General features: G+C 57.0%; 1 protein-coding gene across 7 annotated transcripts in view; it reads right to left on the reverse strand.

The window, feature by feature from the left end:
- The window catches only part of TTBK1 (tau tubulin kinase 1), a 40,309-nt gene that overhangs the window by 9,654 nt on the left and 16,383 nt on the right, over positions 1-14,272 (reverse strand). For 4 of the 7 annotated variants that reach the window (XM_059400414.1, XM_059400417.1, XM_059400412.1 and 1 more), the window contains 2 exons: positions 13,582-14,143; positions 8,762-9,031 (listed from right to left, as the gene is read on the reverse strand). In XM_059400414.1, coding sequence (XP_059256397.1) covers positions 8,762-9,031; positions 13,582-14,143 — 832 coding nt within the window. The remainder of the gene's footprint in view (positions 1-8,761; positions 9,032-13,581; positions 14,144-14,272) is intronic. The other 3 variants (XM_059400420.1, XM_059400419.1, XM_059400418.1) reach the window with 1 other exon arrangement.

Raw genomic sequence — 14,272 nt, forward strand, 5'->3', positions numbered from 1 at the left:
AGCTTGGCTTGGTACAGCACTATCTAGGGGAGCTTTTAAAACCTACAGAGCCCTGAGTCCCACTCCCCTTGCCCCCAGATTCAGGTCCAAGATGAGGCCCAGAAATCTTTTAAAGCTCCCTGGTGGTTCTGAGGGAATGGCGGATGCGGTAAGGGTGAGTCATGGAGGAGGGGAGGCAGGCTGCTGGAGCTGAGACCCTCAGAAAGAATGAAAGCCCTAGCCCTCCCCTTGCCTCCAGGGAGTCCAGACCCAAAGACTTCAGCTTCACCAACTTCATAGCCCAGCCAAGTCCATGTTTAACTCCAGTCAGCAGGAAAAGTGGAGGGAGGTGGATGGACCTGCCTCTGATATTTTCCTGCCACCAAAACTGTTCTCTCCTCAGCCTTGAATTGCCTGACACTAGCGACACCCCCAGGGGTGGGTTTGTCCACATACCCCCATTCCCCAGACAGAGTACAGAGGGCAGCTCTCCTGTTTGGACCCTGGCCAAGCCCAGACACAGCACACTGCACTTCAGCCCACAGTCCCAAGGTCAAAGAAGGGGGACTGTTGAGTGACCAAAGCCGGAGGATGGACCATGACCCTTTCCCCCTCCCCAGCAAGCCTCTCACGGCAGTGCTCCCCTTCCTTCTCCCTCAGCAGCCACCCCCGGCACCCTTCCCATCTCTCCTCCCCAAAGGAGCCCCCAATTGCCATAATTTCCCCACCTGAAAAACAGAGACATTGGCAGTGTGGTTCCCTTTGCCCACCACCAGCTTCCCCAGATTTCTCACCTGTCTGTCTGGGTCTGCCGACTCAAACCACATCTGCCAAGCCAGGAGCCCTCCAGCCCTCCCCCTGCTCTTTCACCCACACCCAGGGGTGCCACCCACATTGGCACACTGGCCATTGACAGTCATCTGGGTGGAAGGGCTAAGATGACCCGAGCTGACAGCGTGGGAACATTCTAGCTCAAGAAATGCAGCCGTAGCTTGCCCTTCTTCTGCCCCCATACTTGCTTTAGGCCCCAAGGAGTAAAGTGTGGCCCGGTGAGAGCACCCCACCCCCAGGCTCTGCACAATCCACTCTCTCACTGACTCCCCTGGACAGATCATTCTCCCCACGCCAGAGCTGTCTCAGTTCCCCCATCAGAGCAGAGGGGCAGGGAAAGACTCCCAGGGTCCCTTCACAGGGCTCTCTGGTTTCCTCCTTACACACACACACACACACACACACACACACACACACACGCAGCTTCAGTAGATTGATCCACAGAGAACAGATCTAGGTACCCACCCCTCTACTTCCCATCCATCCTCCAGCAAGTTGGCAATTAGGAGTCCAACCCCAGAGACCAGGGTCCATCCCTATCACCTTCCTGCGGATGAAAGGAGACTGCCAGCAGGACTGCCAGGTCTCCTGGAGTCCACCTCCCAGGAGACCTCTCAGGATTCCCCCTTCCCCTCCCCATTCTTGTCTTAGGGGCTGTGGGGCTGGATCCATTTATCTGGAATTTGCCCCCCTCCCCCCAACCGGATCCCAGAATCAGCAAGACTAGCCCCTGGCCTCTGCCCGTGGGGTGGTGGGTTAGGAAGAAGGATGAAAAGAAAGAAGGCGAGTCGCAGGTTCCTGGAAGGCGTCTTTAATCAGGATTTGGTAGTACACAAGCTCTCCGGATTGTCTGCATTAACATACAGGGACTAAAAAAGGCACAAGATCCCTCGCACAACGACGCGAGACGGCGGGGCGACCCCCACCCCCGCCCGTGCGCGGCCGTGTGCGCATGGGTGCGTGTCCGTGTCCCACCCCCCCGTGGCGGCGCCGCGCGTGTGCGTGTCGGTTTCAAGTGTTGGATTTGTACAGTACTCGCAGTCTAGGGGTGGGGGCTCAGTGCATGCTTTTCCACCCGGGCCCAGGCTTCCCCACCCCCGACGCCGCTATGTACACTGAGGACGCACCCCGGAGAGGAAGAAGAAGAAAAAAAAAAAAAAAAAAAGCGTCCCGTGTGTGTGTGTGTGTGTGTGTGTGTGTGTGTGTGTGTTTTTCGTGCATGCTTACGCTGGCCGGGTTGGGGAATAGTGCAAGCTTATAATACAGTATTATTGCAGTACAAAAGTGGGGGGGGCATGATGGGAGGGGGAGACTTAGGAATAAACTGGCTGGAATTCGGGACTTCGGGAAGGGTCCTCTCCCCATCCCCTTCCCATCCCTCGCTCCCCTCCCCACCATGATTAGGAAGCGTCTCCCCATGCTGGGAGGGGATCCTGGGGTCCCTAGAAGAGGCTCAGCTGGGCCCGGGGCTGAGCTTCCCTCCTTCTCACCAGTACTACCTCTCAGGGGGCAGGGGCCAGCCCTCTCCTTGCGAAATACTGTCAGACATTAGGGCCCCCAACCCCGCCTGCCCCCCCACGGAAGCCCCTCCAGTGGGGGGGGGGGGGTGTCGACGGAGCAAGTGCAAAGGAAGCAGATGTTGGTCCCTGAGTTTTATTTTCGGGGGTGGGGAGGGAGAAGAGCTGGAAGTGGGGGCGTGTTTGGGGACCCCCAGGGCCCTCAGTCGTGGAGTGGGGTCGGGCAGGAGAGACAGACGAAGAGGCGTGGGCAAAAAGGGAGTGTTGGGTGGCTCTGAGAGACCTAGGCTCAAAGCTTGGCTCCCCCTCAACTCTGGGCTCTTTGGCATCCAATTGCAAGGCCAATTATGGGAGCAGGGGGAGGCTGTGGGCGGCGAGGTAACAGGGATAAGGGTGGGGTGACGGGGGGCCCTTCGAGCCCGGAGAACTGGCCAGCTCCCCCGCCCAGCCCCTCGTCTGCACCCCGGCCCTGAAAGCACTGAGGGGCGAGCCCGCGCCCCGGGGTCGGGGAGCCCAGCGGCCGCGAACCCGGGGAGGGGGAAAGCAAACACAAAGTTGGCGCGAGGGCGGGGTGGCAAGGGGGCTCACCCGGGAACCGGGGACTTTAGCAGCAGGCAGCTCGGCTGGGGCGCGCGCAGGGGCGGGGCGGGGCGGGGGCGGGGCTCGGAGGCCGGCCGGTACCCTGGTCGCGCGCGTAGCAGCTAGTTAAGACGACCGACCGTACATTCGTGGCGCGCGGGCCGCGGGGGCAGGAGTGTGGGGGCGGGTCCCGGAGGCGGGAAGTGGTGGTTGGGGTCCTGTTACAGTAGAGTTAGAAACCTGCGAGAGGTGCCCGGAAACGCGGCCTTTGTGCTCTCCCAGCCGGGGGCTGCTAATTTGCTGTCCGGAGAGTGGATGAAATGTGCGCGCAGCTATGGAGTGTGCGTGTGCGTGTGCGTGTGTATGTGTGAGGGCCAGTTAGTCGTGGCAAGGTGAACCCCACCCCCCTGCACCCGCAAAGACTGTGCAGGTAGAAGGGAAGATAAAGTGGTGGGACTGACGGCGGAGCCAAATGGAAGGAGGGTCTATAAAAGTTCCCACAGGCCTTTAGGCTTCATTGCTCCTCCTCCCCCACTGCTTCTCAACTCTTTACTTGGGGGAAGGGGCCCACTCAGGCTCCGGGGCGCCCTGAGCTGGGGAGCCCACTGGGTGCTATAGGGGAACCATTGGGGATATTTGAGGGATGTGGTCCTCAGGCTGGGAGCCTCTCCCTTAGGGAGAAGGATGCTTTAAAATTTTCAGAGACTGACCCACTAGTCCTAGGGGGCACCTCTGGCCCTAATGGGAATAATGCAAGCTTTGGGGACATGCCCCCCAACTTAAGGAGAGTGATTTGCCACACTCCTTGTTATCAAGGACTGCCTCTGGGGTGGGCTGATTCCTGCCCTTTGGGTTGGAATCTCAGTGGGGTTTGGGGTAGGGTGGGGTGACATTCAGGCCTTCATTAGGGATCATGCTTCCTTCCTCAGGTACCAAAGCAACCCAAAGACAGCAGAGAATATTCCATCCTCCCACAGCCAGAGGTCCCCACACACTCCTAAGCATGGTCTCCCCGGCCACTCAGTACAGACGCATTTGCCATAGCTCCCCGGGCATCCAGTGGCCCAAGCTCCCCCCACTACTGCCTGGGCAGACAGCACCACCCATCCCCAGAAAAAAGAACTTAGGCAGGGCAGAGGAGAGAAAAGGAGGTTCCTGGGACCCTCTTCAGAGAGGACCCCTACTTTCCTGGGATTGAAGGGGTCTGCCCACCCCTCTTGGCTGGGGAAGCAAGGATGAATATACCAGCATGGCTCAAAGGTGCCATCATTCCCCCATGTGCTGGGCAAGGCTGTGCCCATTTTCCCTAAAACTGGAAATGCAGAGGGAGATTGATGGGTTCAGGATGCTAGTCGTTGGGATGAGTGTTGAGTGGTTATTGCTGTGACCCAAGCTGCCTTGAGTGCGTAGGGATGTCTATTCATTACTGAGAATTCACTAGAGCATTTTTCACTGACCCAGGGTCCTGTGCCGTCAGAGAAAATACTGGTCCTACCATGAGGACCCCATTTACCACAAACAAGTCCACTGGCCCACACGCATTCAGGCACACAAACCACGAGGTCACCGACATAAACACACAGCATACACCAACACCACACATCTCCACTGGCTGTGAGCTGCCTCCTCGAAGAAGCCCACCTGACTTGAGGTCCCAGGAAGAACTCCATCCTCCTTGAAGTGCCGCAGCCTTGGACAGAAGGGAGTGGGGAGTCCTCAGGCTCACAGAGATTGCAAACTGAGTTCAGAGTCTCTGCCCTTAAACCAGTTTTGTTTGGCTCACAGTGATTTTTCTTTAAAAAGTTGTGTTTTTTAAAAATTTGATGCCAATAATTAAAAATCGGGAGATTTCACATAAAAATTGGAAGATAGTGGTAACAGTTGGCTGAGCTCACACCAGGGGGAGTGCATCTCCCACTTACCACAGTCCCCAAACCTGCCACTGTTTGACACGGCTTAGCCCCTGTTGAGGTGTGAGTTGGTGACCCTTGGCTCACCAATGCCAGTACCTGCCCTATCTGTGAGCCTGAAGCCCAGGACCCCCCACCCCAGTACCTCAAGGTCATGGTTCTGAGCACTGCCTTCTCACTGTAGCTCTTACCCTACCCACTGAATCTCCAGAGCTGCTTGGGGTGTGGGATGGAGAGGGCGGGTCTCTGGAGAGATAGGGTGGCTCTTTTCAACCCACCCTCGTACTCTGGAGTGACCCCCTCTGCCCTACGCCATCCCACACCCCCCACACCCCCGGGGACACCATCAGGTGGAAATGGAGAAAGAAGGAGAGTCTGGCTTGGAGACAACCCCTTCCTTTTATATAGAGTGAGGAGGGGCCAAGCAGGAAGGACAGTAAATAGATCGCTACACAGAAAAACACTCTAAAACTTTTATCCAACAAGACCTCAATTATCCGGCATTGGCGGGTGTTTTTATGTTTTTGTAAGTTAAATAATCTGATTAATCCATTAAATGCAAATAATACTGGGATCAACCTCATAAAGTATTATGAGGACTAAATGAGTTAATTTTGTAAAGTGCTTAGATCACTGCCTGGCACGTAATAAGCACTGCTGCCAGTGACTGTTTAATAAAATAAAAAATTAATAATTGGAAGCCACCACTATACGCAGAGTGTGACTATAAAGTACAAAAACACCATTTCCAAGAACAGCAAAGAGTGCTACCTCTTTTCACAGCTGACTCTGAGAAGGTCGTGTATTTTTCCCCAGCAGGAAATCATTTCTTGAAACATTCTGACCTCCTCCTTGGGAAACCCTTCTGGAGAAAAAGAGCCTGACAACACTGCAGACTCACAACTTCCCTACCCAGCCTGGGCCCTAGAAACAAGGAACTCAAGTCCAAACCATGCATGGCTCTGCCGAGCTGCACGTGAACTTGACCCAATTCACTGCGCTAATTCCAGAAATCCGAGCCACCCTCAAAGGATAATCATGTTATCAAGATGCTCTCTTGTTGGCTTAGAGCTTTATGGCCAACAAGATGCTCTCCCACTACCAACGAAGGTATGCAAAAGGATGTCCCTCAAAGGACAAAATATTTGAATATTTGATCTTACTTTAAAGGACACACCCTCTCCCACAGGTACCAGTTTTGGGATGTGTGTGTGCCTGTGTCTATGTCTGTGTCTGTGTGAAAATTCAGCCGCCTTTGGAATTCTTAACAGGATTCCCCACCTCCAATGGCTTTGGAAACAGAAATATGTACTAAATGCTAAAATGAGGCTGAAGCTAGTGCCATCATCTTTGATAAGTCACAAGGCACTTTGGGATCTTAGAGTACCTCAGGGTTCTGGTCACTGAGTGGGAGCCGTGCTCAGGTAGTGGAACCCTCTGGAACGGAATGCCGGATAACTGAGTGCTTGGTCTCATCTAACCCCAGATAGCATGGGCCCTCACCCCCACCCCATGGCTGCTGACTTTTGGAGCTGCTGGTGGACAGACTCCCCTTCACTTCACCGCCTGCCACTCGCTGGGGTGGATGGAAAGAGGGCCAAAGAGGAAGGGAGTAGCCAAGGGGGCAGTGGCGGAATGTGGAGGCGGGAGTGGGGTTACTGTTCATCCCACCCCCTAACCTTTGTGCTTTGTGTTTTCTGTCCTTTCTTTTTAAAGGGTCTACCCTGACCTCTCCTCTACCCTCTGCCAGAGCCAGATACAGCACCACCCAAGACAGACTGGAGAGCAACAGAGGCTTGACCTTGGGGACATTCAGAAGTAAGCAGCTAGGATAAGGTGGGGGTGGGGCACCAGTACTAGGGCTCGAATCTGGCTTTCATTCCTAGATGAGGACGGTGCTCTTGGCCTAGACATCCTCCAAAAAGAACAGATTTTGAAGAAAAGAATGTAGTGAGTGTGGGCATAGCTCATGTGAGTGAGCTATACACAGCGCCAACCAGCCATGAGGACATTTTAGCCAAACAGCACTGCCCACCTTCCTCTGACATCCCCAAGCTGGGGCAAGGATCCTGAGGCCTCTACTCCAACCAGAGATAGCTGGGGAGTTGAAGGGAGTTGAGTTGGGAAGGAAGAGTCAAAGGGAAAAGGTAGGAGAGAGAGGAGCCAAGATGAGAGTAGGTACATAGGAAACTACCAAGGACTGCACAAATATTTTTCTGACTCCCTGACACACACAAGTACACCTTCACACACACCCATATACATAGGACTGCGGCACTGCAAATTCAGTGGTGTCATTCACACTGTAGTCAAATGTAAACGGTACTCCCTGGAATTGTGCAGTGCACAGCCTGAGCATCTATCCATGGCAGGCCTGCCTCATGCACATATGCTCATGTATAAGAACACTCATGGGGCGCCTGGGTGGCTCAGTGGGTTAAGCCGCTGCCTTCGGCTCGGGTCATGATCTCAGGGTCCTGGGATCGAGTCCCGCATCGGGCTCTCTGCTCGGCAGGGAGCCTGCTTCCCTCTCTCTCTCTCTCTCTCTGCCTACTTGTAATCTCTCTCTGTCAAATAAATAAAATCTTTAAAAAAAAAAAAAAAAAGAACACTCATACTCACAAGTATTCATGCATGCACACAAGCATATACACAGATACGGTCTCACTGCAATAAATATTTTGCAAACCTTCAGGTCTCAACCTTTCCTTCCCTTTCTGTATAGGCACTACCCTTCCTGGCACCCCTCTTCACCACTACTCCATTGCCTAGGGAAACAGAGGTGCTGGCTGACAGGGGCAGGAATGTGGAAAAGGAACCTTAGAGGTCCCTGCAGTGACAGGTTGGGGGCTGAGAAATGATCAGAAAGGACATAGTGATCTGGCATCCTGACCCACCCCGCCCCCTGCATCTGCATATCCCCGGCAGATCTGCCTACCCTGTTCTCTGTCTTCACCAAGGCCCCTGGGGACTGGCTCGGCTGAGCACCTACAGGAAGGAGTCACTCGTTGAGAGGGACACTGGTGGGGCTGCTGCTGCCTGGGATTTGTCCTGAACTCACAGGGGCTACCTCACCCTTAATAACCTAGCTTCTCTGCCAGTGCTTCTAGGATGGGTGCCCTCACCCCAAGGCGCCAGCTTCCTCTGAAAGGCAGATGCCAAGCCCCCAGTCATCCATCCTCAGATCCTAAGGGGCTGGGCTAAACCACCAAATCCATCAGGGGCTGATGGCATATATCCCTTGGGTAAAGGGCAGCCTAGAGTGGACTGAGCTCCAGGCCTCCTGGGTCAGATGAGGGAGGCAGGAGCTCTGTCCTCTGTGACAATGGCATGTGGTAGGCCCATTGGGCCACAGGGCTGCCCCCAACATCCTGACTGTGGAGGCCCTTCCTACCAAACCCCAAACCTGGCTGACTAGGCCCGCGTCTCATACACAGGGCACATGCCTTGCCCCATGCAGACAGACAGACACACCCCAGGAGGGTGTCCGTCTTCTGCCACCCCCCTTGGGGGCAAACCAGACCCTAATGCCAGGAAATCACAGATTAAACAGAATCACCTCCACGCCAGACTGACTCTGACCCAGCATGCCTCGTCTCCCTGATACCTTGCTTTCCACCGGACTCTGGACCCCACTGGTGGCTCCAGCCCAGTGTCTCTGTCCTGTTCCTGAAGCTGCACCGACAGCCCCACCTCCCCCTGCACCATTTGGCTGGCACCAAGCAAAGGGAGACGTGGGGGAGGGGGGGTTGGTCACTACAGTACCTTGGGCCAACATTACAGGGGGCTGTATTGCATGATGGGGTGGGATGGGGTGTGTGAGTGTGTGATTATTGCGTCCTGGGAAGGAACCATGGTCTCTGCCTGCTCCCCACCCCCCCCACCTGCCCCCTCCAGGAGGGGGGGGAGCCCAGCCTAGGTCTTGTGGGTGAAGCGGGCCCACACCTGCTGCAGCTGGGACCGCGAGATGCGGAGCACCGAGGGCACGAGTCTGTGGTTGCCGGCGGCGAGGGGCGCGTGGCGCCGGTGGGGCGCCCGCACGGGGCTGCTCTCCGCCGAGCGGCTGCGCTGAATGAGGGAACCGGAGGAGCCGCCGCCGCCAGGGTGAGGGTAATGCTCGGTCTCCAGCGTGGAGGAGGAGAACACGGAGGACGCCAGTCGTCGCAGAGGGCTGTACCGCGGGAGGGAGTGCCCCGAGAGTCTGTCCTCCTCCAACTGAAAGAGACCAAGAGAGTGGAGGGAAAAGAGGTGTCAGGCACAGACTCGACAGCTCCGTCTCGGGGGCCGCCCACCGCTCACAGCCCCTGCGGCGCTGGCATCCCGGGCAGGGGGAGGGTTGGGCAGGCGGAGGGCGTGCACACCGCCCCATTCTGCCGAGCACCTAAACTCTGGCCGCCAAATCCCTTCCCAGTCTTCCTCCTCTTTGCCACTCCTCACACCGTGGTCTCCTTGCGGAGACCTTGGTCACGTGCCTCCCCAGGGCAGCCTTCCTAGTTCAGAGTTCCCTCTGGGCTGAGGAATCCTCCCCCACAGGAAGACCCTTCTGCAACTGCTACCTGCCATCTCTCTCCTCAGCTGGTTTCCTGACTCCTTAGGAGGCCGGAAGAACATTCCTTGCACGCCCTCTGCCCCTGTCACGGGGTGGGGGTGGGGGGATGGCAAGGACTCCACAGGAAAATGTAGCAGACCGGTAGGACTCTAGCGTCCAGCTCCTCATGTTTGCACGCCAGCTCCACTGCTTACTATCTCATGAACACAAGCAAGTCACTTCTCGTGCCTCAGCTTCCTCATCTGTAAAATGGGGCTGACCATGTTTCCCAGCCCATAGGTTTAGGATTGCCCTGGCGTAAATGCTGTGTCGTGTGAGTTTGTCCGATTATCCTTTACGTCACTCTTAAGAATGAGGAGAGGAATAGAGAGGGTGAGAGGGAGGAGCAGACTGAAACCATTTCTCCAAAGTGGCTTTTCTTGTCCTCTCCCAGCCCAGCCACAAGGCAGCTGCTGGGAGGGCCTTGGCCACAACACAGACATCAGGAAGAATCCTGTCTGTGTCCTCCTGCCCTCGTACCCTCAGAGGGAAAAGGGAAAGCGGACCTGTGTGTTCCAGGCCTGTGGAGATGGAAATGGTGGCTTGGGTGTCGCCACAACTGTCCCACCCTGACCCCTAGCTCTTCCTGTGACTGAAGCCAGTATAAATAGCTTTGGGGAAGGGGGGCTGAGGATGGCTTGGGCCAGCTGCCAGAGAGCTGAAGAGGAGGGGGCCCAGGACACTCAGTGTTCCCTTGTGGATGTCAAATGGGGGCAGAGGGACCCAATGTGAGACCTCCAAATGGAGATGAGGAGAGAGAAGATTGTGATAGGACTGTCACCGCCCTCACCCTGCTTTCCCTTCGCCTTCTTTTTAGCCAAGCATAGGATCCTGGTCCCAGCTGCGCTGAGGATTAGGGGCCTAAGGCCCTCTGTCCAGAAGAAAGGCTGGTTACGAGTGTCCTCCCACAGCACATGTGCGTGGCTTGAGCATAACACCCCAGCCAGAGTTTGGTCAGCTTGGGGAGTGGGACTCAATCCTAGCATGCTCCTGCCCTTTCACTCACCCCCCACGCCCAGCTGAAGTACCGCCTTCAAGAGACCACCCTGCTTCCCAGGCAGGCTCCCCATTCTAGAAAAGAAGCATTCTCTGTTATCTACCTTATGGCCCTTGCCGATAAACCTTCACGTCCACACCTTGGCATCCTCACCCCACCTCTCTAGACCATGAACTCCAAAAGGGCAGCCTTGGAGCTGTGGAGCCTTGTTCATCTGTGTCCCCCTGCCCCCAGCACACCGCCTGGCACGTGGCAGAGAAATGCTCTCGTGGCTGCCAGGCGGAAGTCTACCTGCTCAGAGAACGCTGACCTGCGGTGTTATCAGCCAGAGACAGCCGGCAAAGGATGGCAAACATCCCTCCCCCAAATCACACCCTCTGTCCGCTGCCTTCCCCTCTGCCTAGCTCTCTAGCCCCTTCTGATCTGCACCTTCAGTTTCCTGGGGGAGAAGGTGAGGCGCATGTAAAGAAAAAGTTGAAGGCATCATGGCATTCACACCAAAGACCAACAGATGCCTGGCTCCACATTATCTTGGTCGGGGGCGCGGGGTGGAGGGGGTGGGGTGGGGACAACAGCAGGGCTCTTATCTTTAAGGATCACTGTTATGAGGAAGTTCACACATCAGACACTGGGCAGAGAGAGCAAGATCTAGGAGGGGGTCCCTGCAGAAAAGTGGCAGGGTAGGGAGTCCGCAAACGGTGATTCTAAGGCCGGCCAAGCTTGGGAGCCCCTATGTAGCCTGAGATCTGAGATCAGGACTCCCTCCAGACCAAAGAAAGAAGGAACAAATGAGCCAGTCCCCGCCCCACCCCCACCCCCCATCCTCCTCTGCCCTTGACAAGGAAGGTCTCTGCTTCACCAGTACTGGGCTGTACCGAAATGCTCAGTAAACCATGTCACCCACCCCCCCATGTGCTCACACACACACACACAGACTGCCATGCACACTGCTGTGCCTAAGGCACACCTGCTGACAAGGGCCCCTGCCACCCCCACCTCACACTCGGGCTCTCTCTGGCCTATGTTTGCTCCTCTCCTAAACACACAAGCCTCAGACAGCACTCACGCAGCTCTACCTCTGCCCACAGCAACCCCCACACCCACCACCCGGTGACCCAGCATCCTGCCAGCCTCGGTTTCCTTATCTTTTAAAGGGCGGGTTTGCCTTATCACATCACTATTGGAAGGAAGACACAAGTGCCCTAGGGAGGCACTGAAAGAGTGCAGCTCTAGTTACCGTCAGTGGAATTACTGCTCTGATGGTTCCCAACCCTTCAAGCTTTGCCATCCCCAGCCTGGCTTCCGGGGTTCTCTGCACTCCTGCAGACCCGGGGCATGCTGCATAGACACGCCGCTGTGTGCGCAGACCCACAGCCCTGTGCCCTCCTGAGCTACACAAACACGGAAGCGCATGCGATCACAGCAGCAGAAGGCTAACCAACTTCGCTGCAGTGCGCTGCGGGGAAACCGAGGCCCACAAACACCGAACACGCCCTCCAGACACATACAGCTCATGGCGGGCCCACAGCACCAGCAGGACCTGAACCCAACACTGAGACTGTACAAGAGGCCCGTGCCCACGTCCCCAACTCTCTCCCCTTACCTGCTTGGCTGCGGTTCCCCCCTGCAAGGATTGTTCCCCACACCCAGGAGGAATTAGAAGGTGAAGAAAACCTCCCAGATAGCTTACCTCCCTCTCTGAGATCCACCTGGCCTGCAATCACCAGGAGGGGACAAACAGAGGGCCCGGGTCCAGAGCCTCGGCGTCCTGACTTGGATTCTGGACTCTCTACCCTACACCACCCGTCAGTCTCCCCTCCTTGACTCTGAACTTCCTGTGCGTGCGTTTGACCTCTGATGCCTCTGGTGCCCAGCATAGGCTAGGTGCTCAGGAAGACTATAGCTGCTGAATGGATGAATGAACGCAGGAGAAAATGAGAGGGGAGCCAGACAGATCTTGCTCTCTCTCCAGTGCTGGCCCTGGTGGGAACAAGGTCCCCAACCCAGTCATGCTGGCCCACACCCTGCCTTGCCTGGGCCTCCGACTCAGGTTGGCTAGGAGCACTCTGGGTAGGGGCCCAGAGTTTCCACTTTCTGAGCCCCAGATTCCCAGGGTCCAAGGCACAGTGAGGATGCACAGCCCCGAAGATCTCAGCTCAGAGGCCCTCTTTTCTAGACAAGGGGGTGGGCCCTGAACGCAGTCCTGCCTGGGGCTGCCCTTCTCCCAGGCTCCCACATGTTCCCAGGCCAGGCCTCCCAATCGGCGCATGCAGTGGATTGATCTGACCTTGGCCCTGAACCCTGGCACTTTCCAGAGCCACCTGGCGCAGGGCCCTGACATGGGGTGATTGACTGGAACACAGCACAGCCCTGGAGCCCTCCAGCATCACCTCCTTGGCTCTCCCTAGACCCTCTGAGGAGTCATGCTCCCTTCAAAACCACTCAGTGATGGCACTGCTGTCCACACAGAACTCTGGGCACCAGCCGAGAACCTCCCCCCTCTACCAGTTCACAGCCCCTCAGTTCTTTCCGCAACACCTCTTGGTTCCATCCACCCTGCCCCACATCCAGAGCCCTGGTCCTGGTCCAAGCCACCAGGCTGCTCTCCTGCTGGCACCTGCCATGGGGCCTTCCTGCTTATAGTTCTGGGCCCTTTCATCCGTTTCCACCCAGCAACCAGAAGGCTCATTCAAGAGCACCAAGGGGATCATGGTACACCTCTGTTTAAAAGCCTTGGGTGGCTCACCGAGCCTTCAGAATCAAACCCTAACCCTTTAGCTTCACCCTGAGGCCCTCGGGGCCAGGACTGGGGGACCTACCTCGCAGCCTCACCTGTTCTGCAACATGCCATCAGGGCAGCGCTTTCTGACTGCCGCCCCCGGGCCTTTGCACACACGGTCCCCTTGGCCTCAGAGGCCTTTCTCCTGCTTTGTCACCTGGCTGAGGCTGCTCATCACGCAAGACTCAACTCAGAACATGGAGGGCACTTCCTCTGGGAAGCTCTGACCGTCCCCCAAGCATGGTTTTGGACACTTAAACCTATCTACCTTCATCACAGCCTGCAACTGGTGGATGCTAGTCAGCAGTCCCCAAGGAGCCCATGGGGAGCCCACAGGGAACACTCCAGGCAAAAACTGTGGGCATCCAGGGGCGGGGAGTGGGATGCAAGCCCAACCTTACCTGTCTCTGCGGGCCCGTGGGATCCGACTCTCTCCGTCGAGGGCGGGGTCCCGAGTGCAGTGGCGAGTGGGAAGGGCTGCCGGGCGTGGGAGGCTGCGACGTCTCTGACCGGCCTTCCGCCTGGCTCAGCTGGGGTGGTGGGGGCTGGAATGGAGTCTGCCGAGGGTCCTCCTCAGCCAGGGTGTGCACACCTCGGCCCCGGGGCCTGACGGTTGGCTCTGTCCCTGGCCGCCGCCGCTCCTCGCCCTCCTCAGGCAGTGGCCGCAGCTCCTCAGGCTCCTCATCCGTGGTACCCGACGTGCTGGGCTCGGCCCCCGGGGGGAAGTCCTTGAGCTCCGTCTCCTTGTCAATGATGACCCACTCCTTGCTGTCAAAGTCCTCCTCCTCGGCCAGTGGCACAGAGCGGAAGGCGTTGCTGAGGGCCTCCTGTTCCACAGAGGCCGACACGTCCATGCGGCCGCTGGCCTGCCGGTCGGGGTGGCCCGTGTCCACTGACAGCATCTGGGCCGGCTGCGAGGAGCAGGCCTGGCGCGAGGGGGAGCCAGGCAGATCCATCCGTGACCTGCAAAGCCACCCCGAGTGAGGCTCAGTGCCCAGCCTCTCCATCTCTTCAAGGGACTCGAGAAGGTGGCCTGGTGGACCATGCCTCCTGGAACCCACTGACCAGAGCAGCTCTGTCACCCGGGGCCAG

This window comes from Mustela nigripes, chromosome 5 (assembly GCF_022355385.1).
Source record: "Mustela nigripes isolate SB6536 chromosome 5, MUSNIG.SB6536, whole genome shotgun sequence".
In the NCBI taxonomy this organism is placed as follows: Eukaryota; Metazoa; Chordata; class Mammalia; order Carnivora; family Mustelidae; genus Mustela; species Mustela nigripes.